At 34.1% G+C, this 26212-nt stretch overlaps 1 protein-coding gene across 1 annotated transcript in view; it reads left to right on the top strand.

Annotated features, from left to right (window-relative positions):
* SSBP2 (single stranded DNA binding protein 2) overlaps positions 1-25749 on the top strand; it is a gene marked incomplete at its 5' end in the record, with an annotated part of 86757 nt that extends 61008 nt beyond the window's left edge. The window contains 6 exons of the mRNA XM_039220108.1: positions 1053-1107; positions 4553-4623; positions 7844-7922; positions 10420-10448; positions 18185-18283; positions 25088-25749. Coding sequence (XP_039076039.1) covers positions 1053-1107; positions 4553-4623; positions 7844-7922; positions 10420-10448; positions 18185-18283; positions 25088-25117 — 363 coding nt within the window. The remainder of the gene's footprint in view (positions 1-1052; positions 1108-4552; positions 4624-7843; positions 7923-10419; positions 10449-18184; positions 18284-25087) is intronic.
* Between the last annotated feature and the right edge of the window lie 463 nt (positions 25750-26212).

Below are 26212 nucleotides of genomic sequence, written 5' to 3'. Positions count from 1 at the left end.
CTAACTGGGGTAGGAAAAAAGGAGTGCTTAAGAAGATCAATGAGCATTTTACTCTCCGTAGAAATAGTGTTTTATGAACATAGTAAAAAGCACATGCTGTTTTGGACCTGTGAACTTACTGCTCAGTGTTCTCTTAAGCTATACAAACTAAGAGGCCTACCTTTTTTCACATTCTGTATGAAACAAAAATGAAAGTAAGAAGATGTGGGTAAAACCTATTTTTTTCTCAAGTCAATTAAGAATAAGCCTAATACATAGTTTTATGAAATTACAGACTTTTATCTGAAAGGAAATTTAAACTACTTATTAAATAGCAAATATGTATATCATCTGAAATAATTAGTGAACTACCTTCAGAATGAAATACAAATTTATCCACTTAGTAATTTATCCAGATTATTGTATATCTGAAAAATTCTAAAACCCTTTACCTGAATTGGTTATCTGAAATAACTGAATCAACCTTAGAATCACCTAGTTTCCATTTCCAATTGATTAGTAACCCACAGCATTAGCCATTGTTGCCCTGATTTCTAACTGATGTAATAGCAGAAGGTTCAATGCTCTAGATGTGTTATAGTTAATACCAACAGAAAAAGAAATAACATCAATGTATTTTTTAAACATATGAATATCTTTGAGTTTTTAGTTTCCTATAAAAAACCATGATACAAAATATAAGAAAATAATAGTAAACTAAGTCAGAGATACACATGAATGATACTGTTTTATGGATTTATAAAGGCCCCAATAAATGATGTCTCCTTAACCTCATTATACCTGATGTGATTAAGTCATGAATAATATATCAGTGTTATAGGTACATTGTTTTTGGAAACATGTCAAAAAAAACTTAAGATATTTAAGCTAAATCATATTTTGTGTAATAGTGAAATGACTGTGCACTCAAAGAAAATAAATTATGAAAAAATATATTTCCTCTGTTATTTTCAAATTAGATTACTATAGATAAGTCTAACTTTTCTCCTGTTTTTCCTTAAATTGTTTAATGAAATGTCTTATTTTTACTGAAATTTTGTATAATTATTTAGGGTCCTCCAGGAGGTGGAGGGCCACCAGGAACACCCATCATGCCTAGTCCAGCAGGTATTGTAATCACACCAGCTACATGAGCATTTGATTATTAGAATAAAACCACAAATGATAGAAATTGTTATGACAGAAAGTAGTATTCATTATTTCATTGATGGTAACAGGAAGTAGACTAGAGGTAGCAAGTAGGAAGAAGTAGTCTTAAAAATAACTATAGTCCATTTCCTTAAGCATGTAAAAAATCCCTGTTGTGTGAATAACAGATATAATCAGATTGAAAATGGTGTTGGTCTATATGAATTGCCCAATAATTTATCTGACACAAGATTCCTTGAGACTATGAAAAAAAAATCCAAATCTTACAACTTAGAAAAATTCTGCATAACACTTGAAATACAGGGATGGATCCATGTAAAGCTAATGGATTAGCTTTTCAGATCCACCATATCTCTTATCTTACTAAGATAGATATCAATAGATATCAATATTCTTTCATGTCCATATGTATTTATTGGCTAATAAACTCAATGCGTAGTGGAGGAAGATTGTTTTCTTTGAATCTTTTTAAACTAGAATTAGAATACCTCAATTCTGTGATCATTTAATACATAATGTTAAAGAGCTTTATCCTTTCTTTTCAAGACTTTAATATAGACTATTAAATGTGTTGCTTCTTGTGGACTATAGTGGTGGAGCTTACACTGGGACAGCCCTCCTAGAAACTGCCCTGGCAGCATGTATCAAGAGCCATGAAAAAGTTCATATTCACTTGCTTCTACTATCATACTATGAGAATAATTAGAGATACAACCCAAGATGTATGTAGAGGGGTGCTCATTTGTCATAGTTAATAGTGAAATAGTAGGCACAAACCTAATCCAATTAATAAATTCATTTTTATGGGATATAATGTAGCCATTAAAATTATTATCAAAGAATTTTTAATGAAATGGAGAATAAATGTTCATGATTCAATATAATACAATCACAATTTTATTTTAAAATATGTAGAACATAGAAATGTAGAAAGTAGAAGACAAAGAAATAGACTAAGGCTTTATCAATGTTAACCTCTGGGTAAAGAAAGAGATGGGAGATTTTTATGATAAAAAATTTTTTGAATTATGTTACACTATTAAATTCATATGTTCTTAGCTTGTTTGTTGAAATCTAAGATGTATAGAAGCTTGAAATTAAATATCATTGATCATATCAATAAATAATAATTTTTAATTTTTAAATCTTAATTATGAGAAAGCATCTATCTGATAATGAACACAAAATTTTGCTTTGCTTCACTACCAATTTGGAATATATCATAAATATTTCATGGATCTGTTTCCTCAGAGCTTCTTCCTGAAGTGAAACAGAAATTCATTCAAGATAGACTTAGGCAAACTGAACATCTTGCCCACATTTGCATTCTTATATGGTAAAGCTAATGTTTAATTTATGAAGGTAACGTGATTAATAAACACTTCACTATGATCTCAATGAAATCTTTTGGAGAAACCACTAAACTTTGCATGTGATAAGTAATCTGATTACACTTCATCCTTCCAAACCAACAAATTGCCACCAGTATGTCTTCCTAGCCTTGTGCGTACTCCTGTGAGCTCATCCTTTCCACAGTCATTCCTAATATGAAGCCAGTGCTCTCCCCCCAAAAACAGGTTCCATAAGGTCTATTTTATTATAAAGTTTTTCTGTATATAAAAAGAAGTCAGACATTGTCTAGAAAATACCAATCTTACTTCTCTTAGTGTTTTTATAGATGAAATTATGTTTTTGATTGGTATTAAAAACAACAAATTTACTTTTCTTTCTACATATTTAAAATACACAGCCCATTTTCCTTCCAAATTAAGTATTAAAATTAGTTAAGTAAAATTAGGCTAAATAAAGATGAAAAACTATTTTAAGATCTCACGTGTTTAGTCATTAGTACATTTTTAAGGGATGAAGTGTATTCCATTAGTAAAATCTCAGCAGATATTTATTCTCTGTGGCACACAATATAAGACATGGCCTCTTTCCTTCTGTCAGTGAACTTATTATAACAAAGACCAAAAAAAGACAAAATGTTTACTAGAATGCTTAGCAGAATTCAATGATGAGGAGGCATGCATGAATTCAGAAGTATCAGAAAACAAAATCTCATGAAGAGGTAACATTTGCAGTGGGCCTGGCATAATGAGCAGAATTTCAGTAGATGGACACTGGGGAGAAGATAACTTGGAGGAATTAAGAACAAAAACATGGAGATTTAAAAGGTTGATCATACGCAGGAAAGAACAAGCAGCCTGAGTTGACAGCAATATAATGTACATAAAGATGTAAGAATAGTTAAGGTCACAAAAGTAGATCGGGACCTTACTTAGTATAAACAGAGAGATCAATCTGAAGTGGGCATTTCAGCTTTTTCAGCAGTAGGATATGTTAGTCTAGATGTAAAAAATAATGTTTTGATTTACGGATCACTGTTTACAAGCAGCCAATAAATGACATCTACTCTCTAAGTGGTATACACTAAAATAATAAACTTTTTTAATGTCTACTAAGCAACCACAAGATTAAAGGAAAAGTAGTTGCCTATTTCTTATATGGTTATTGCCATGAGAAAACAAATTTACCTTCTGCCTTGAATCAGTATAAAAAATTTGAAACACACTTTTTTCAGAATAGAGGCCTGATATATTTAAGAAAATTATATTGTGGGAAAATAGAAAAACATATTTCCTAAATGTAAAATATATGGTCTTCTACTCTAGATAATACATAAAACGCATGTACTCAGAGACTTAACTGGAATTAGCTAATAGATATGAAATTTAAAATTTTTAATATTACAAAATGTTACTTATTTCATATGGATACACACTACACTTATTTTTACTATAATGAATCAAGAATAAAATGAATGAAAAAATTTCTTCAAAAGTTGTACTAGAAGAAGCCTTTACTTCAAGCAAGAGAATTTTTCGTTATAATCGTATAGTCTTGTCCTACTCTTTCTGTTGGAATTAAGCCAGGATATTCCACCTGCTATTAATAATTATTAAACAAATAGACTGTTTTAATTAGTATATAAGAAGCCTAACGAAACAGTGAAAACTAAAAAGCCACTGATTCTGAATGTTAGGAGATTTTCATTGTATTTTTTAAATTGCTTACTGAAGTCAAAAAGTATCCATATTTTTTAGAAAAGAAAAACTTAACTGTAATATTTAAGATTTTTAAAGTAATGTTCCTTTTGACCTGAATTATTCAGGTGATTACTCATCTATTAGGTAAATATTCCCATTTACAACCTTAGAATGGTAATTTCTGAGTTGGAAAATGACTCACAAGCACTTGTTTCTGAACATTAGTAATGACTATTTTAAGTGCTGCAGCTATTAATATGTATGTGTGTGAAGATCATCTCTGATTATTACTTTGTGATGTCTTGAGTGTAAGTTATAAAGAAAGATATTAATTAAGTAATTTTTTGTTTCAGATTCAACCAACTCTGGAGACAACATGTATACTTTAATGAATGCAGTACCTCCTGGACCTAACAGGCCCAATGTAAATATGAACTTTTTAAAAAAATTTTTGAATGTATTTGAAGGCTCAAAAACTCTAAGTGCATTCCATTCACTAGATACTATTTAAGCTTTTTCTTTTATTATCTAGAAACGTATTAGATATCCAAAAAGAATCAAATCCCTTCTATGTTCTGGGTTGACAAAAAAAATAAAATACAAAAATGTATAACAAAAGATTGCATATAAAAACAAATGTAAAACTGAACCTAATCAATTTTAAAATCTTGGTTTGTGGTTTCATCTAAAATTTCAAATACGTAATAATGAATACTATTTGAAATGACAGGTAATATGTACTCATTGACATTTCCCTCATTATCAGCATCACTAAATTTTTCATTGTGATTGTTTATTTCTTTGATCCGATAAACTTGAAATAAATTAGAAAGTTGGATGTGCTTGTTTTTCCTTAGATTTTTGAAATCTGGAGTTTAAATATGGAAATGAGGCAGTTCTACATAAAGAATTTGGGTGTTCTTTTTTTTTTTTTAAATGTTTTGTTTATTTCTAGGAGAGAGAGAGAGAGAGACAGCGTGAGCAGGGGAGGGTCAGAGAGAGAGGGAGTCACAGACTGTGAAACAGGCTCCAGGCTCTGAGCTGGCAGTCAGCACAGAGCCCGACGCGGGGCTCAAACCCACGAACCGCAAGATCATGACCCAAGCGAAAGTCGGACGCTTAACCGACTAAGCCACCCAGGCGCCCCAGAATTTGGGTGTTCTTAATAAAGCATATAGTTGTTATTTTTCCATGAAAGCTTATAGAAAATTATTTATCCATAATACCTACATATTAACAAAAAATATTTATAACAAGGTATAGTTAATACACAGACATATATGAATATAAGGCTGCTCCGATTAAATAAAAATCAGAAGACAAAGAAATTTCCATAAGTATACCAAAAAACAGGATTGAAATAATTATTATAATTGAGTTTCTTAACAGTAAGACAATAAAAGGAAACTTAAAATCCATCCAGTATAGTATACTTGAAATATTGCCAGTCATAATTGAAATGTGCTGTATAAAAATACATGCTAGACTTTGAAGTTAATATGAAAAAAATTATGTAAAGATTTCATTAAAATTTTTATACTGAATATATGCTGAAATAATTTTGATAAGTAGGATAAATGAAATATATTATTAAAATTAACCTGACCCATTTCTTTTTACTATTTAAACATGGCTGCTAGTAAATATAAATTTACGTATGTAAGTTTACATTGTAGCTTGCATATTACTTCTCTTAAGTAGTACTGCCTTCAGTTATCACTGTCCTCTTTATATAATCAAATAAATTGGTTTTCAGGAAAAAAGAAACAATTTTCTATCAGTAATGTCTAAAAGGTGTTTCCACAGTGATCTTAATGAACACTGAATATGATAATGAACAATGTTCATTTTAGAAATTCAGCAAAAATATAGAAAGGCTCTTCATGGTGCAGTTTCATATCTTAGAACTTGATATTTAAAATGGAGGGAGTGAGAGAGGAAACCCAGAGCATATGGCACTGAAGACATTTCTGTGGGCAGCTAAGCTGATACCATCCAAGTATGTTCCATTCTGGTTCTCTAATTCGATACAAAGATAAGAGATCCAAGAAAAGTAGATGTTGAACGTGCCACTTTTTCAAATGTCATTCATCTCAGCCAGAGGTAGTAAAAGCAAATGCCTGCTAAGGGTTAGGACTGCAGTTTTATTCAGTGCTTCAAGCATACATACCAATAGTCTTTGTGTCTTTTAAAACACTGTGGGGGCCAGATAAAGGGACCGAACCAAGTAAGTTCAGAGGCTCTTGGCCTTACCAGAACTAGTTTCTCAGCCCCAGATGTAAACTATCCTTTTGACAAAGGCTGAATAAAAGTTCAAGGTTAATTTCTTTAAGCTGTCATTCTTAAGCTACCTCAAATGATAGTTTTAAAAGTTAATATTTCTTTAATTAATTTATAAATTAAATTTCTAAAATTAATTCTAATTAAACAACTTAGAAGATATAGAATCTATAGAGAGAGAATCTATATAATAGTATATATAAACCAAATAGAACATATATAAATCAATCTGTGTGCTTTACGGCAACAAAATTTTAGGCAACAGAAGTGACATTATCCTGGGAAAATGTAAAAGCATATGGCTGTATGATCCCAGTGATAGAAAGCCATCTTATTTCCAAACAATCATATATATATAATATTAATATATATATATATATTATATACAGTTATAGGTTTTCTGCTGAGGGCAATTGTTTTTCTCCCAAAAGCCTGTACCTTTAGTAAACATCACCACCCCATCTACACACATAAATACACACATACCACATTCAGTATTCTGTACCATACAACATTGAAGAAATGCTTTTGACATCAGAAATTTTAAGTGGTTTTCAATAGGCTATTTTAACTGTAAACATAAGATAATTATAGATAACTTGTCTTCTAACTGGGCTCTAGATTTCCTCAGAAATATTCCAGGGAGTAAAGGAAAAGATTGAGTGGGCAGGCTATGGCTTTTCCACCACTTGCTCCACCATAGTATATCAGTTCACATCTGTTTTGTACTGGGCTTCCAACAGAAAATAAAATAATCCCACTACTTTAAAAAATGTTAAATATAACTACTATGCAATGCCCAATTGTTATTGAACTGACATAGTTGAGACTGCCTGGAATTAACTATATTGAGCTGTCCCCAAGGAGCTAAATGTATTTAAACTGCAAGATGGAATTATTTATTATGTCCATTTGAACAAAGATAGATTGTCTACTAAGAAAAATGTTAATGTTGGCATAATAATGTTGAATTATTCTTATTAATAAGTCAATATTTTTAGCAGCTTCTTAGGAATCATCTCTGGTTTATATAGCAAGCTCTGTCAATAGCATAGAAGAGAATGCTTATCCTCTCATTTGCACTGGAATATATGTGCTTTTAGTTAAGAATATCTGGAAGAAAATATGGATATGAATGAGGATTAACCTGAAGATCCAGAATATAAAGAAGATGGTATGAGGCAAGTAGGGCAGTCCAGTCTCAGAATCTGTAAGGCTAAAAGAAGCCTAGGAAAATAACTTCCAATACTTGGAAATGAAAATAACTTGTGGAAGTGTCTTATAATGTTAAAGTTAGATATTGTAACATTGAAATAAATAATTGTTTTCAGTGTCATCATAGAAATTCTCTTCATTTTTTAAAGTTTCCAATGGGCCCTGGGTCAGATGGTCCCATGGGTGGATTAGGAGGAATGGAGTCACATCACATGAATGGCTCTTTAGGTAAGGATATGAAATTTGATGTTTAGAAATCAAAACAAAACTTTTATTCTACAGAGTGGATATTCCAGTTTGCACAGTTCTTTTGTATACCTTTATTTACTTTGAATTTATTTTAAAATGCTTCAACTTTCACCTCAGACTGATACTACAGAATACTGGTTATGATAACTGGAGATCATTTGAAAATCAGAAATGTGAGAATTGTTCTAACCTAGCTCTTATTCACACATGTTTACTTTAACTTGTCAAAATCTGAGTGTTTTATGATAAAAGGAGATATTGCTGCCTCTGGGCATGTATCATGTATCCCTCACCTGAAGAACTACAGTATCTAGTATCTTCCAAGCTGGTTTGTCTCCAAAGGTCTATAGATGCAGTCTCAGAGGAACTTATGTTCTCTACAAGAATTTCTTAACTTTATTTTTGTATTTCGATGTTTGTCTCTTTTAAAAATAAAATTTAATTATATTCTGGATTATCTGAATGATTCTCTTAAAGGAGTGCAGTGTCACATACTTGGGGCAAAGTTGATTTCAAGTACTGTGACTAATAGTTGAAAACATACTTCATAAATGATGCCTTCTTACCACATGAAGCCCAGTATCTTCAAGGTGAACAAAGAGCTTCACAATTGGGAGAAATAGAGATGAGTGGCACACAGCTGACTAGGTCACACAGTGCACTCTGCATATAGGCAGGGAAAATGCAAAACCAAAAAAACTCCATAAAACAACAACTACATTTATTTTTTATTTATATATGTTTAAGTAACAGTATCATAATCTAAAAGTTGACAGTGGGGGTAGAAGTTTATGATAATTTTTTTCTTTTGAAAAAGAACCATTTTTTACTTAAGTTGGAGTAACTATGCCCGTAACTTAGGTTGTACACAGATGTCACGACTCCATCCAAATGCCAGCCTCTAATACTTTGAAAAGCTGTGCAACTTCAATAATCAAGAAATTATCTGCAACCTGTTGCTAGATGTTTGAGCTTTTAGGGTCCATACTTATTTTACAAACATACATGTGTTGCCTAGATATCCAAGCCTTAATTTGCACTGTTCAATTACGGTAGCCACCAGCCATGTGTGACTATTTGATTTTAAGTCAAAATTAAATAAAATGTAAAGTTCACTTCCTCAGCTGCACTACCTTATATCAAATGTACATAGCCACATGTAGCTAATGGCCACCATAATGAAACATAGCATTGGGAAACATCTTCATCATCACACTTGTCACCACTATTCTAGAATTTTATTTTTTAATGTATTGCAATATCATTCACTTTCTAATCTTTTAATTTGTAAAATTATTTTAAAAATATGACATTGGGTCATAGTTAGAAAATTTTCAGTTAATTCACTAGAAAGGAATTTGAGGAAGAGTTTCACATATGCTTGGCATGTGACTTATTACTTTTTATAATAAACATTCTTATACATATTTATATCTACATAATTATATATGTATATTCAATATTTAATAATTTGTCTTTTTATAAGCACTAACTTTATTTGTGACTATAACTGAATGTTTTACTATTAAAATAATAGAATAATTCTATGCCAAAAAATTAATAGTTAAAATGGTTAAAAATAAAGCTAACATTATGGCAAAGATCTGATAATTATTCCTTGTTACCTAATGTATGATTCCATTTCTTAAGTAAGAAATTAGTATTGATTTTTCATTTCTCCCAAGATTCAACTTAAAATTACAGTATTATACAGACATTCTTACTTTTGATGGATGTTGTTAATATTGATTGCTGTCAAATTTTTATGTTATTAAAATTTCTTTGGTTATTATAGTAAAATATGGCTCATAATATTTTTAGATATTGTTACATATGTCCATCTTATATTTTGTCAGATTTAGAAGCATCATTTCAGAAAATATATTTATCTCTCTCTTGCTGTTTATATATACATACATTTTAAAATTTTGAATTGAATAGAATTTATAAGTGATCTCTCTGACATTTCATTTTCAGGAATTTACTATAACAATAGTTTTCTTAATTCTTCCATTACAAAAATAAACAAAAAAAAGATGATTGGGAGCTAGAGGTACAGCTCATCCTTTTATTTGCCATCAGATGATACTTATACACCAGACGTATAAGAGACAAGGAATTTTTTTTAACCTATTTATTTATTTTGAGATAGAGAGCATGCGCAGAGGAGGGGCAGAGAGAGAGGGAGAGAGAGAGAATCACAAGCAAGTTCCACACTGTCAGCACAGAGCCTGATGCGGGGCTTGAACTCACAAACCATAATATCATGACCTGAGCTGAAACCAAGAATAGAATGCTTAATCAACTGAGCTACCCAGGCACCCTGAGTAAAGGAATTTTTTAAAATTAAAAAATTCAGGAGATATATGCTGGAAAATACAAAGAGTGTACTGAGTATACTGCACATTAAAGGAATACATAATTTGTATATGAAATTATTATCTAATAAACATTTTCTTTTCATATTTTGTTTCAGGCTCAGGAGATATGGACAGTATTTCCAAGGTGAGTTTTGTATATTCTCTGTGTTTTTTGTATTTGTTTTTTTTGGGTTTGTTTTTGTTTTTTGAGAGAAAGACACAGAGAGAGAAAGCAAGCATGCATGAGCAGGGAAGGGGCAGAGAGGAGAGAGAATCTTAAAAAAGCCTCCATGCCTGGCACAGAGTCCAGACACAGGGCTTGATCTCACAAACATGAGATCATTACCTGAACCAAAATCAAGAGTAGGACACTTAACTGAGCCACCCAGGCACCCCTCTGTGTTGTTTTTTTATTTGTGTTTCATTCCACATAGAACTCTTACTAAGATTATTAGAATAGCCTTATAAATTTTGTTTTTGAACCAGTGTTTGAAAATAGAGGTCCAGATATCATTAAGTGAAAGTTAAAAGTAATCAATGCATATAATGGGAAAGGGTAAAATGAGTTTTTAACATGGTAAGTTCATTTATAGGAAATACTGTATACATGATTAATTGATACCCAAGTAATAACCAACTTAGCCACCTTTATTTTGTCACTCATTTATCAAGCAAATTGACATAGTGTAGATAATCTTTTGAAAATGTAAAGAAGTCTGGAGCAACTTGGGTAGACGTGGGCTTGAAAAAGTTTTTGTTATATGTTGTATGTTATAATGGCATTGTATTTTTACATTTCATTTGTCTTTCAAACCTTTATTAGGCAATGCTGACATCCTCAATTATTATTTTAGTTCCCCAAAATAGAATGGCAAAGTAATTAGAAGAAAATTACATTAATACAAGTAGGAAAGAGATCCTTCTAATAGCATATGTCTGTGTTTTTCCCCCTTCAGTAGTTTAAGTATTTAAAATTAATCCTTTGCTAACATGCCTTATTTTTTTTTATGAGAAATACCTAAATACTTTTAGGTCATGATGAATTTAGAATAGTTCTCTGTGATCAAAATATATTTAGAATGGCTGATAAGAACTAATTATTACCATTAGAATGATTCTATTAGAAGTCTGCTTTATATCAATAAATACCAAAATTCATTAAAGGGCAACTTCATTTTTAATCCTACTTCTAATTTATATTCATGTGTAATAATTGGTGCCAGGGAAAATAAAGTAAGATTGATTGAACTACAAAACCTTTTAAATTAAGACTTCAGGCTTAAAAAAAAGAAAGAGAGAGAGAGAGTTTAACTGGCATGCCGACATTATATCTACATTGTCTGGCAGCCTGGCCTTACAAGTTGTACATGCACTTTGGATATCTATGTTTAGGGATGATCAGGAAAGTCTTTTTCTTTTCTTAAAATAGATAAATATTTGTCATCATAAACATTATAAATAAGCACTAGCTTACTTATGTGAGAAATAGGTAAAACTCTCAAAAGGCCTGTTTTCAAAATAAGATTCATTGTATAATTCCAGTAGAACCATCTCTCTGGGAAACAAGTTTACAAGTCACATGACCATGATTGTATTAGCTGTCTTAGGTATCTAACAATTGATATTAGCTGAATTATGCTTTGTGGTCACCTATAAAATTTCTAATTTGTATTTAAGAAGTGTATTCTAGTATCTAAAGATGATTTTTTTATACATGAAGCTGGGATCATCCAGAGTGCTTAATATCATCTTTCTAAAATTTTCACTAACAACTGATAAGCTTGTACATTAGACAGATGTAAGCAAAATTCTACGTGGGAAAGTACAATTGGCTAATACCAATTGTTAAGTACCTAAGACATCTAATACAATTTGTTTATTCAAGTTTTTATTTAAATTCCAGTTGGTTAACATATAGTATAATATTAGTTTCAGGAGTACAGTTTAGTGATTCATCACTTATGTAGAACATCCAGGGCTCATCACAACATGTGCCCTTCTTAATACCCTTCACCCATTTAGCCCATTCCCCTGCCCACCCTGAGAAAGTACTTTGTAATTTATAAAGTATTTTGAAATTTTAAATGGATTCATAATGACAAATTAAATACCGTCTTCTAATCTGCCCTCGTATCCTCATATCAGATCTCTTACTATTCCTTCCGTGCTAATTTTTCCCATTCCTATTTCCGGACAAGTTTTTCCACTATGTTGTGCCTACTGCTAATCACATTCTCTTGCCTGGTGATGTATTGCTTATTCTTTAAGCATTAATTGACTACCAAGTGTGTACTTTTGTAGCCTTGTGCACTATGGGGATATATAAAAGACTTCTTTAAATACAGACATAATTTCTGTCCTCAAGTGGTTAGGCAGGAGTTCCTTCACTCAGTAAACATTAATGTATGAAGGCATTATGCATGCCAGGCTCTGAAAATCCAGCGATGTACAAGTCATGATCTCTGCCCTCAAGGAGCTCAATATAACTGAGCAGACCAAAGACAATAAGGAAAAACTTATATAAAGCAAAGTTCAAATACATTTCAATTAACGTAAGAATTTTCCCTAAGTAGTAAACATGTTAACATGTCATTTAATGGTGTACTAGAAATGACTAGTGTGTCTGCCTTCAGATGAGCTCCTCTGTACCTCATTTCTGTACCACCCCTGCTCCAGGTTCATGGGGTTCAGGGCTCTAACTGTATAATGGGACCACTGGTGTCTCCTGTATATCCACTACCCTGTGTTCCTTTTTTCTTAGCACCATCCTGTATATCCCTGTCACCCCCAGTTATTTCTCTCCCTACCTCTTTCCACTCACAGCCTAATTATTTCAGATTTTTATTCCATGCTGTCCACATTATCATTAACTTCATTTCCTCACCTTCTTCCTCTTCCAATAGAAGACCAGTTATCTCAAGAAACTCTCCTCCCTTTTCTCTTGTTTCCTGGGTTCATTCCTTTCCATCCTATTCTTTTTCTAGCCATTCTTATTTGTGAATCATAAGACACTTTTGGCCATTACTGCTTAACAGTTATGTTCAAAATCCCTCTTAGGTGTCCAGCTACACCCTCCTTGTTCTCCAATTAAACCTGTATTTTGTTAAGTTCCAGTATTACGTTTTTTAAAAATATCTAACTCCATTTTTAATATTGTTTACTAGCACTACCTCTGTACTTTTTTCCACCTTTTTATTGTAAAGTATTCTATTTTATCCTCTTATATATAAGGTAGTAAAGAATACTGAACTGAGAATCAGAAAACCTAATTCTTCTGGGGCACCTGGGTGGCTCGGTCTTTTGAGCTTCCAACTTCAGCTCAGGTCATGATCTCACAGTTTGTGAGTTCAAGCCCCATGTCGGGCTCTGTGCTGACAGCTCATAGCCTGGAGTCTGCTTCAGATCCTCTCTCTCTTCCCCACTCCTGCTCATGGTCTGTCTCTCTCTCTTTCTAATTAAATAAATAAACAAACAAACATTAAAAAAAGAAAGAAAGAAAACCTAGTTCTCCTACATACAAATTGGGGCAACATGTTACTTCATTTCTCTCAGGCTTAGTTTCCTTAGCTGTAAAATAGAGCTTGTAGTTCATTCATTCCCTGTCTTCTTCATAATATTGTTGAGTCAAGTGTAAACATATGCTAGGGGCTCTAAAGCACTATTCACATACTAAATATCTTCCTCCTCATTAGTTATTCTCTCTTTTGTCAGCAAGGCTAGACACACTGTCACCTGCATTTTGATAGCACTGTTTCAGTGGCAAAATGAGCTCAGAATTCCAAATGGAGAGTTTTAAAATTATTTCTTGCTTAGTTAAGGATTACCTAGTAAAACTCACATGTATCTCTCTCAAAATGCAGAATTCATCTAATTTAGAGGCTCAAATGTGAAATTCTTTTCATCCCTTTTGCAACTGAGAAGTCACCCAGTTGATCAATAGGACAAAAATATTTTCCCTTGAAGTTGTTTTAGGAGTTGGGGATTGAGAAGATCATTTGGTTTATTTTCTTAGAAGGAAATCATCTAAATAAATTCTGTAGTTCACATTAACATACTTAACACTTATATATTTGAGTTTGAAAAAAAAGACAGAGAAGGCCAGATCTGATCATATCACTCTTTTTTTTTTTTTTAATGTTTTTATTTATTTCTAGGAGAAAGAGAGAGACAGCGTGAGCAGGGGAGGGTCAGAGAGAGAGGGAGTCACAGACTGAAACAGGCTCCAGGCTCTGAGCTGTCAGTCAGCACAGAGCCGACGCGGGGCTCGAACCGACGAACCGCGAGATCATGACCTAAGCAAAAGTCGGACGCTTAACCGACTAAGCCACCCAGGCGCCCCTGATCATATCACTCTTAATAAATTATCAAAGAAGTCTTTTTAACCTGAAGCTTTCTGAGTCAAGAACCTTAGTTCCAGTTAAAGATCCCACACCCTTCACAGAGAAGCCCTTTGGCTGCCATATATCTCTGCCATCTTCTCAATTTGGCCTGGGTTCTAGCTTACTTTTATCCCCTGGGAGAACCATGACTGACATTTTGTTCTTGTGGGGGGCTGGCAGAGTCTAAACATCACTCCAGAAAACTTGTCATTGGCAGGCTCTGAGGAATTGATTCAAAATCCACCTCTAGAGGGCTTCAAATAATATCAATATTATTTTATTCCATTTATGGGCAGAGTCAAGATTTCCACACGTGTACTTTTTTAATGGTAGTTTGAAAAGGCTGGAACGATATCTGAGGGTGGGTAAAAGAAAGGACAATAACTACCTAATTAAGAGATGACATGACAAATACTTGCAAGATAAAATCAGAGAATAGAGGGTCTGAGAGTATTAAATGTGTTAGCCAGAGGAAGTGTGTGTGTGTGTGTGTGTGTGTGTGTGTGTGTGTGTGTGTGTGTGTGTGTCCTCCTATAACATTCATATATGAGGTTATAGCTTAAGGGAAAACATTCCAGTTTGAAGAAAGGGTGAATGAGAAAGTAATAAAACCCCCTGAAGACTGAATCAGTATAATACTAACTATACTTTTATAAGCTGAATTCTTAGAGTGTAGGTAGGAACTACAGTACATGGTAACTGAAGTAAGAAATGTAACCAAGGTGCCTAATGTAACTAAAAGTGATATTTACTTGGATTCTCTTGTACTCCTTTCTCCCTTTGTGCTCAAGCTATCAGAGTGCCTTTCTGACTGATCTAAGCCCTTTTTGTATGTATTATACTCTTGCCTTGATGATGAAATCTACTAGAAACACTGCACACAGACATAGCTGTGGTTAAATGTAACATACACATGGTTCATGGCCACCTACACTCATAACCAATTTTGAGCTTGTGTTTGGAACCACTGTCTTAACTGTTCCTTACCACCAGTAATAAGTGTGTCTTTTAGCCTGTATCTTCATCAGGTTGCTCCCTGATCATGGATAGCACAATTTCTATAAGACTCTGCATTGAGAAATCTCAGTTGTTTTCACATTTTGCAGAGATTAGGTTAAAAAAATAAAAACAAACAAAAGTTTGTCCTATCATTAGAATATTTTCAAGTATGCTCACTGAGCTGAATAAGTTTCAGAGATCTGATATTAGCTGTTTTTGTATGTTGAATGTGTCCTTTTAATCTTCCTCTCAGTGTTCATATATATCTTCCTCCCATCCCCCCAAAAGTACCCTGCTACCATGCCATGAATAGACTGCATGGAAAACAGAAATAATAAGAGAGGTGTTATATAAGTACTTAAATAATGATGCAGTGTTACTTTCAAATTTTAAATATTTTGAAATCAGCATTTTGGGTCAGGAATTCGATTTGAAGCTAGCTAACTTTCAAAATTGTAAATCAAGAAGTGACGCATGGGACAATGCAACAGAGACAGAGAGCACCCCAACTGCATCAAAGTTGTGCTGCTCATTTCAGGGTACCTCGGGTACCACAGGGAGCACGTTTGTTACACAGGAATGAAGAAGTTTCCAAGTGCATCTTCAAATATCCTTACATACAAGATTATTTTTTTATTCTGGGGTTACCAGTTTCTTATATATACATTGACAGCTCTCTGCTTTCACCAAAAAGATTTTGGGTAAATCTTATAAAAGTTGTATAAACTTATTTTTCTTTTTGAACTAAATCAGCATTGGGACGCCTGGGTGGCTCAGTTGGCTAAGTGTCCGACTTGGGCTCAGGTCATGAGCTCATGGTTTGTGGGTTCAAGCCCCGCATCGGGCTCTGTGCCGACAGCCAGCTCAGAGCCTGGAGCCTGCTTCAGATTCTGTCTCCCTCTCTCTCTAACCTTCCCCTGCTCACGCAGCCCCTCTCTCTCTCTCTCTCTCAGAAATAAATATTAAATAAATAAATAAATCAGCATTAGCATTCCTGTTTTCAAGACACAGTTGATTGTTTAGTTAATAAGTTTAATAATTAATGAGCTATAAAATAATACACTTAAATTTTACTTAAATTTTTTCTGCAATGAAGTTATCTATGTTCATTTGAAAGTACAGTTACTTTTCTGTGTACTTGGGAAACTAACATTTTCAGAGAAAAATTTATCCAAAAAAAAAGAGAAAAGAATCCTCTTTATACTATTAGCTGTGGTTCCCCAGCCCTTGGGGTTCATTGGCAAATCGAGCTCCTGTGAACTTCAGAGGATCCTTGTTCTCAGATCTTCCCTATAGGGTGCACAGCGGGACAAGATATAAGCTGTATTTCCACCAGTTCATCTACCTGTCTCTGCTTTACAATTTAACTCTATTCCAAAACAGCACACATTCTTCTGGGAATAACTCATTCATGAAATTTTAATTTTTATGACATAACTTTGTTTTAGTTAAGTCAAAAATCTTCAGAGCAATTTTCTTTTAAAAATCTAGAACTTACTCAAAAACAGAATATAAAATAGAAATGGCTTAGAAAAACCCTATAATCGCCCTTCCATTTGAAATAACAAATAAAAAATTTTAACCTTGATTTTTACAAGTCAGTAAATTACACTTGGAAAGAGTCCCTCAGTCACAGTTGCAATATTGTGTGAACATGCCTTATATGGCAAGGCCTTTCTGTATTTCCTGTTGGTGTGGAGTAGCAAATGACCTCCCACAGCTAAACTGGCACAGTAATAACAAGACTAGCAAATTCAAATGGAATATGAAGCAATATGCAGCATTGTGTTTGATTAGATTGCTCCTATCAGCCATTTTATCTTAAAAGAAAGTTTCAAAGTAAATCTACTCTTAAACTAATGCTGGGGAAAGATTCTAAAGCAGTTTACTTTGGGCCTTCTTTTCCTCTACAAGTGCACATTGGATTTGAAAGTCCTAAGGTAGTACTCTTGTTCTTAACTACACAGGTCAACCATCTTCCTTTTTTCCCACAGTTCATGTAAACACAAATAGTTGCAATAGTGTTACTGTGTGAACCACATGTAGAATTAAGGGGAAATGTTCTCAAACAGTGACCTTTTGAAGTTTGATTAGTGAAATTACCAAGGCAAGTTATTGTTCCATCGTGCCTCATCAGTGGGTAGGCTCTCTTCATCATGGCCCTGCTGGGAATGTTTTTTAAATTCCATGGAGTTCCAGGAACTGTAGAAGCTGAGGGTGGGATATTGAATAAATATTGATTCTGAGACTAAGAAGAAAGTTGTGGTGGGTTATTTGGGGGGGGGGTTGTTTTTTAATTTCCATTTGGGAAAGTATTAGTACTTGTCAAGGTGTAAAGAGTGAACTAGAATGCACAGTAGAAGAATTATAGATTAGTAGATTAAAATTATAAGTCTGCTTTGTCCTTAGAGATGCTGCTGTCGGTTTCATTTTTGAAACACTACAATACAAGAGGGAAATTAAAATCTTCAACAATGCCTTGTTTTCTAAATCTTGTTTACAGAATTCTCCCAATAATATGAGCCTGAGTAATCAACCGGGCACTCCAAGGGATGATGGCGAAATGGGGGGAAATTTCTTAAATCCTTTTCAGAGCGAAAGTGTAAGTATTCCCTTCCCTGCATTATTATGTCCAAAATTGATTTCTGAAGCTCTCCTATTAGAATGTATTTATAAAGCCATTATGATTGTTTATCTAGAGCTCAATAGATTGATCTTTAAAAGTTAGAAAATTAAGTGGAATTTCTTTGGAAAAATTAAAAAATAAACTTTTTTCTTTTTTTTACTCCTATTATGTACATAGTTATAAAAACAAAAACTATAAAACTAACTTTCTCATAGAGAACATCTATTATAAAGCAACATGCTGGAGACAAGTTGCATGCTTACAAGTTTTCATGTTACTAAAATGGCTTGAGTCACTGCAAAACCAGGTCTGGTAAGATTTCTACTTCATGCACTAGACCTCATTGGACTGAAGGCCAATACTGGTGGTCAGTTAGCCTGTTACTTCCTTGTAACCTGAGCTGGACACCAGAGTCATTTTTTGAGTATGATTACTGCGTTAAGCAAAGGCAGTGTCATTCCATATCTGCAAAGAAGTAGACAGGAGTAAAAAGAGAAGGAATAAAATCCATTCGTTCATTTACCAATTACTGAGCACTTACCACAGGCCAAAGCAATATGCTACACACTGGAGAGGCCAAAAACACAATATGGTGTCTTTTCTCAAGGAGTTATTACATAATACAGTGATTTTTTTAACTTAATATTTCACATTAAAAACACCTATGGAATTTTTAAAAATACAGGTTCCCAGAATTCTCCCTAGACCTAGTGAATCAGAATTTCTAGGAGTGGGACTGGGCATACTTGAAAATGAAAAAGCTTTGTCAGTGATGTTAATCTACATTCTCTGCTAATAACTACTGAACTGGAATATAGCATAAAGGATTTCAAAATCCCAAACTAATTTCATCTTCATAAGATTAGTGCCCCCACATATGGATTTCTGTCATTAAAATCAGAGGAGAAAACTTCACCCATTTTGCCCTAACTCAACCTTTACTAGAATGATACTATTGGAATTTGAAACAGTGGCTAGCTAGTAACATATGTACTTTTGCATGGAATGGCTACTTCCAACCTAAGATTGAAAGTTCTGTGGATTCTTTTACTTCTTCTTATCAACTTAACACCTCTGTGTGGGATAAGACTTCCCCTGCATTTAGACTTTACTTCTGTTAAAACTATAAGTAAAATTATACTGATCTTTATCTGTATAAATCTTATACTGGTCTTTATGTGTATTAATTTGCAGTATATACATAATTAGTGAGGACAAAGAATGTACACATAAAAATTCATATAAAAAATCAGAAGACTAGCTTGTCATAATGCTTAGGATTATAGGAATTATTTTTTATGTTTAGATTAGATTTTTAGATTTTAGTGAAACTGGTTTTCACTAGTTTGCTTTCAGCAATAAAATGGTATAATTCAGGGAGGTATGGATACTTACTTAATTCAATTCAGTTCAACATTTCTTTTTTTTTTATTATTATTTCTAGGAGAGAGAGAGAGAGACAGTGTGAGCAGGGGAGGGTCAGAGAGAGAGGGAGACACAGACTCTGAAATAGGCTCCAGGGTCTGAGCTGGCAGTCAGCACAGAGCCTGACGCGGGGCTTGAACCCACGAACCACGAGATCATGACCTAAGCAAAGTCGGACGCTTAACCGACTAAGCCACCCAGGCGCCCCCAGTTCAACATTTCTTAAGCCTCTTATTGCAACGTGCTTGGTTAAGGACAAAGTATACTGAGATACATATAACACATCACTAACCTCAAAGAATACAATCTGATGGGAATAACGTTAAAACTAATTAAACCATATGTCAGATTAATAGGTACTATGATAGAAGTCAGTTTTTTAAGTATAAAGGAAAATATTAATTTGGGATTGGAGAAGAAAACTTTTTTAAATGGCCCCACATGACTTTTGTTTTAGGGACAGGGACAACAGACCTCTCCCCTCTAGATTTGTCCTCAGTGACTGCTGCCTTGTTATACAGTCAGCAGAGAGGTGCCACTTTAGGGCTGGCATCAGAGAGCTCTCCAAGGGGATCAAAGAATCAGATATAATAGGACCTGAAAAACTTCTTTGCAAGGAATAAATAAGAGCATCACCCTTTAACCTTAACTGGACTATGCACATGCGAAACAGTAGATCCTTTTCTAAATACGTGCATAGGAAAGAGAGCAGATGGAGCTGAGCTCCCTTCTCTGACTCCTGGCCCAGTCTCACCATTCCAGAAGCCAAGAAGAAGGTAAAATGCCAGACTGCTCTACAGAGTTATAGCAGAAAACAAAAGTTCCCTCCTATCTCTTTCTTCCCTCCTCCTCCTGTCCCCACTTGAAAAGTCCCCAAAAGAAAAGCAATTGGATGATGATTGAGGAACTGTACCACCACCTAGAGACAGTGCAGCCTTGGAAGCATGTCCACACTGGCTATTCCACTCTTTTGTCTGCCCGTGGAGGGCTCTGCTATATTAGGAATGATGTAATTGTTATCCCCGGCTTTCTGCATCATACCACCACACATTTTTGTTTAGACCTTTTTAAAAGATCAAGAAATGAAGAGCAGAAAGAAAGAAAGACAAACGACTTCACTGCTGACAAATCTAAGGCATTAAAGTAAATAGGCTAGGTATCCAATAAGTTAGCTTTCCCGTAATCAAGGAAAAATAGAACTATATAATGAATTTAAAAAGAAAACATTTTTGAATGAATGAACATGTAAGTTCTAGTGTTTTTTTTAATGCATGTAACTCTGAAAAGCGCATAATTTGGAGTAGTCTGCCTTTTGAGGATTTGTCAGTCCCATCTTGAAGTTAAACCACATAAGGAGGCCTGGAAAGAGTGAACATCTACCAAGCGCTTTTTATGTACCAGAGACTATCCTAGTCACTTCACACATGCTACTTCATTTAATTAATATTTATAGGAACAAAATACCCAACCCGGAGTCAGAAACCTTGCAGTGCCAACATGCAACACACAGAAAAATCTGAATCAAATGTTTCACTACTCAGCTTTTTTTGAAATCATAAACAAGACCTTTAATTCAAGAAACAAACATGCCCCCTAGTGTTCAAATTTTGCAAAATATTTTTGAAAATCTAGACTACAAAAAGGCTTATTTCAGAAAGTAGTTTTTCATGCTTCTCCTGTAACAAAAGCAGTTAGTCCCGTTTCTTGAATTAATTTAGCAGAGTACTTTACTCCATGGCAATGAACAATAATCAATTGAGTAAAAGTGATATTAAAAATCATGGTCTCTACTAGCAATTATAAACAAGATAATAGGTCATCTCCTATACCCTTACTCCCCTTTTTCATTTTCTATTATAAAGACGCCATATACATTCAAATGTTCTTTTATACAGTCATATAAACACTAAATTTATTTCACTTTAGTTCAGTTCAGACTAGCTGCCCTATTCTTTATTTACCTCTCATTAAGAAAATAAATCTAGATGCTTAGAAATAGAAATGATATAAGATCTGAAGTGTTCTTAAAGTGTGTAAACAGGAATTTATACACACTGTGCAAAGGCTGAATGGATGTTTGGTGGGTTCTATGCTTTGTGAACTGTGTATAATAAGGGGAAAATCACAGATTCACTAGTTTATACCAAGCCATGCCACTTCAAAATATATTTTACATAAAAAGGTAAAATCAGTTAGTACACATTTGAAATTATACCATTAGGGTTTTGTTTGTTTGTTTGCTTTTGCTAAGCCAAACAGTTAATGACTTTGTAAGAGCCATTATATCATTTGATTAAGGAGAACCAGACTCAGAATAGTTTGGAAGCAGGGCAACCTCATATCACAGCATTTTGGCAGACATCACAATACATCATCCCATATTGATGCAGCAATACAAGAGAAACATTGTAGTGTCATCTCAGGACAGTACACCATGAATATTTTATGTCTCTAGATAGGAGATGCCATTTAACACCTACTCTTCCTTTACTTTAGGAAAACCGTAAGCCATTTCTCTTACACGTTGAAGAATAGTAATCAATAACGGAATTCCTTTTTGCTTGCACATTCTGTGAGTCCTCCTAGAAATTTTGTGATTTCCCTTATTTTACTTGGATGAAGCAGTTTCAATAAAGGCAGTAGCAGATGAGCAGTTTACAACCTCAGCAGTGCAAACAGCACATTGCCCATATGGACGCTTACACATCTATACATATCTACCAAACCAAATACACTGAGAGCATCACTTTACAGTTACTGGTACTATTCAAAAATTATATTAAATGTTTGAGACTTTTTCTGAGTTGTAGTACATGGAGCAGATGCTTCTATCCTTTCTGACTGAATCTGGCCCTTATTGTTTTTTTAATCCTGATTATTCAGAATGTGTATTAAATGAGATAATTTCTAGAGTTAATTATGACTTATCTAGAAATTTTTTTCAGAAACTTCTTTTGAAGTGCTTTCTGAAATGCTTCAGTATCTTCTACTGTTTTTAGATGATTGCCACCATATACCCATAAAATCTTTTTCTTAAAACAGTGATTGATGATCCTGTGATGGTATTTAAATTTAAATTAATTAAAATAAAATACAGCTAAATTTTCAGTTCCTAAATTGCACTAGCTACATTTTAAGAGTTCAGTAGCCATGTGTGGCTAATGACTCTTATATTGAACAGCACAGAATGGAATGTATCCAGCCTCACAGAAGGTTCTGTTGAACAGCACTGATGGGATCACCATTCTTATTGTAAGCAATAGTAGCCATTGAAAGCATAGATTAAACTTTTCCATGCCCACTTTGCTATATTCTCTCATTTTTTCTATTGAGTAAAACCTTGGTATCCATGTATTTTCTTTTTAATTCTTGCCCCTAGAGGTCATATATACAAATGTAATTCTGTTTCTGAAAGGCTGTGGCTAGTTCACTGAAGCTTTCTGTCATTATTTATAATAGGAGATTTGCATGGTATCTTCTGATGAAATGAAGGCATATCCCCCTTCTGGTACAGCGGCAAGGTGGGCTCCATTTCATCAGGTTTTGTCTTACCGCTTTGGGCTTTAGGTTTTGGTTTGTTCTGCTGTGCTTTTTTGCTACCAATATCAAGGGTAAAGGCAAAGAGGTCCTTCTGTCAAACTGCATCCCCTTCTCTTCTCTGGAAGTCTCCCTTTTTATCACCATACTCACTGTAATCCAACATTAGAGTCAGTCACATATATAATTTAGCTTTCCAATACTGAAAGGAAATTTGAGGCCATTAAGTGATTAACAAGTAGATTTTCCATGATTTGACCTGCATTTAAAGGATTAACAATCATCCCCCTATGATCCAGTGACTCGTTTTCAAGCCCACTCATCCACCTTTCTCAGGCCTACATTTACCCCTAATGATTTTCTGTCCAGACTCTGTCAGCAGAGCCATTCCCCAGGGCATCCTGCTTTCCCTGTAAAATCCATCCTTCTCTCAGTATACACCTGACAGCTCATTTCTGGTTCCTACAGTACCTCAGCTCATCTAGAATGTACTTCATTCTGTTCGGCCTGCTTTCTTTTTTAAAAGTTCACACTCCCCTTTCCAAGATCATCACTTTTCCTGTGGAAGGCCCTACTGCTAGGGACCAATGCCCTTGACTTCACCTGCCTCTTTCCATGAGACACAATCATTATTAACATGTTTAAAGGAATTCTCCTTTGGCCTAGTCCTCACCAAATATTTTTTAACAAAATATTTAAACGTTTACATTTACATTTTCATCTAGAGACCTTGTTCATCTGGAGACCATTGCTATTTGGGAGTGGATGCCTTCCCCACACCTCAAACAGTCTGGAACTATGCTGTCCAAAATAGTACCCACCAGCTACATGGGAATATTTAAGTTTAAATAAATTATGTGACATTAAAATTACAGTTCCTCAGTTACACTAGCCCATTTCATGTGCTCAGTGGCCACCTGTGGCTCATGTCTTCTGCATTGAAAGGCACAGACGTGGCCATCGTTGATGAAAGTTCTGTCAGACGGTATTGCTCTGGAGCTTTCCTGTCAAAGTCCATTCCTCAAGAATACAAGTGTAGATTGGCATAATTATCACAATAATTGCTCTTTGTTCCTCTCTCAGTAATTTCTGAAACCCTCATCTTTTACCAGTTGTCAGCCTCATCAAACTGAAAAGTCATATGTAACAACCCCACCCTAAAAATATTGTGGACTGAAATTGGAACCACAGATTAGGGAAGACACTTAACATCCTTAAGTGTAAATCATACTCTTAAGTATTCTAAACACTTTACAAGAACTCCTTGGGCCAGCTGCGAGTTGTTTTTTGTTTTTCTTTTATTCTGTTTACCTTACACTATTAATTAGACATTTAATAATCCTCCCCAAGTTCCTTTAAGATAAATGCTATTGTTAAATCCATTTCACCCATGAAGAAACTGAAGCACAGAAAGGTCAGGTAACCTCCCAAGTTTACATAGTTAGTAGGTCATGAAACTGTCCCTCATATTTATTTCATTATGGATTGGATTTACCCAGGTTGTTACAAATGCCCAGAAAACATGAATCTGGCTAGAAGGAAAAGACTGAGGGCCTGGGTAATTATCAACCATCCAAGCGCAGGAAGACAAGGAGACTGGTCGCTTTCCAGAGGAAATATTATAAATTTCAGGACTTAGTCAATTCTATGTAAATTTACTCTTTTATAGCTACTTATTTTTATGTTATATGAGGTTAAAAACTTGAGCATAAAAGATTTCAAGACATTAAAATCCATGGTTACTACTGTTTACCAAGAAGAACATTAGTGGTCTGTAAAAGAATTGTTGTTAAAATATGGATTCTCTTTTCTTTCTAGTACTCCCCTAGCATGACAATGAGTGTGTGATCCATTACCAAGTCTCCTCATGAAAACCACAGTGAGTCAGCCCTTCACAGAACTACTACGGAAGAAAATTATTCATCACAGTGTACAGTTAAACAAAGGAATCTCAGTCACACCAAACCAACCTTTTTATTTCCTGCTCTCTCCCCTATTTTTTGAAGAAAGCGGGTCCAAACGTGATTCAAACAACTGTACAGAGTGGCATATTAGAATTGCCCTAAACTGAACTGCAAATAATTATCTGTGTATGTATATGTGTGGGAAAGAGAATGTATTGTATATGTGTATGTTATATGGACATATGCACATACATACATTGACCCACAGGACATTGTAAAATATTATTACATGACATCTTAAGTAGAAATAAGTAGGGACTTTTATTCCATCCTTTTTTTCACGTTTACATTTTAATTATTAAAAGTTGCTCCTGCCCCTCCCTGAACTATTTTGTGCTGTGTATATCACTGCTTTATATAAGTTATTTTTTAAGGTGAACTCAGATGTTATGGTTTTGTAAATGTCTGCAATCATGGATAGGAATAAAATTGCTTATTTGAGAGCTTTCATTAAATTGCGTCTGATGCAAGTTATCCTGTGAATCACAAAGTGTACTGTCTCAAAAAAAAAAAAAAGGAAGAAGGTGTGTCCTCATCCTCTGTCAAATGAAACAATTTGTCAGTTACTTTGGTGAAAAGTATTTTTGTACTTTTTATTTAGGAAAATACTTCAACTGGGGCCAAACACCATATATTTCTGCAAGAACTGCTTTAGATGGAATTCTTGATTTGTCTTTGATGATATAGAAAATCATTAATTAGCCCCACCTGCTTAGACCATAGCAATAAAATGACAGGGGTCATCATAATTTTAGAAACATATTTTCTCTCTAACATGATGAAGCCCAGAAGTGATGACAAAACCATTTGCTTGAATTTGTCACTTTTCACCAGGAATAGTAGAGCTAAATTTTTAATAACATGCTAATGGAAAATGGTATCTGACTTTTACTCAGACTTATCATGAACGTTTCCACATAGACACTGCAAAGAATATACATTCAAATGACTGAGACTTTCAGCAGAAGGGGAAAAGAGT

Source organism: Hyaena hyaena, unplaced genomic scaffold (genome assembly GCF_003009895.1).
Source record: "Hyaena hyaena isolate Hyena2069 unplaced genomic scaffold, ASM300989v1 scaffold_862, whole genome shotgun sequence".
Lineage (NCBI taxonomy): Eukaryota > Metazoa > Chordata > Mammalia > Carnivora > Hyaenidae > Hyaena > Hyaena hyaena.
The sequence above is the reverse complement of the archived record's forward strand: the minus strand, read 5'-3'. Positions and strand labels throughout refer to the sequence as shown.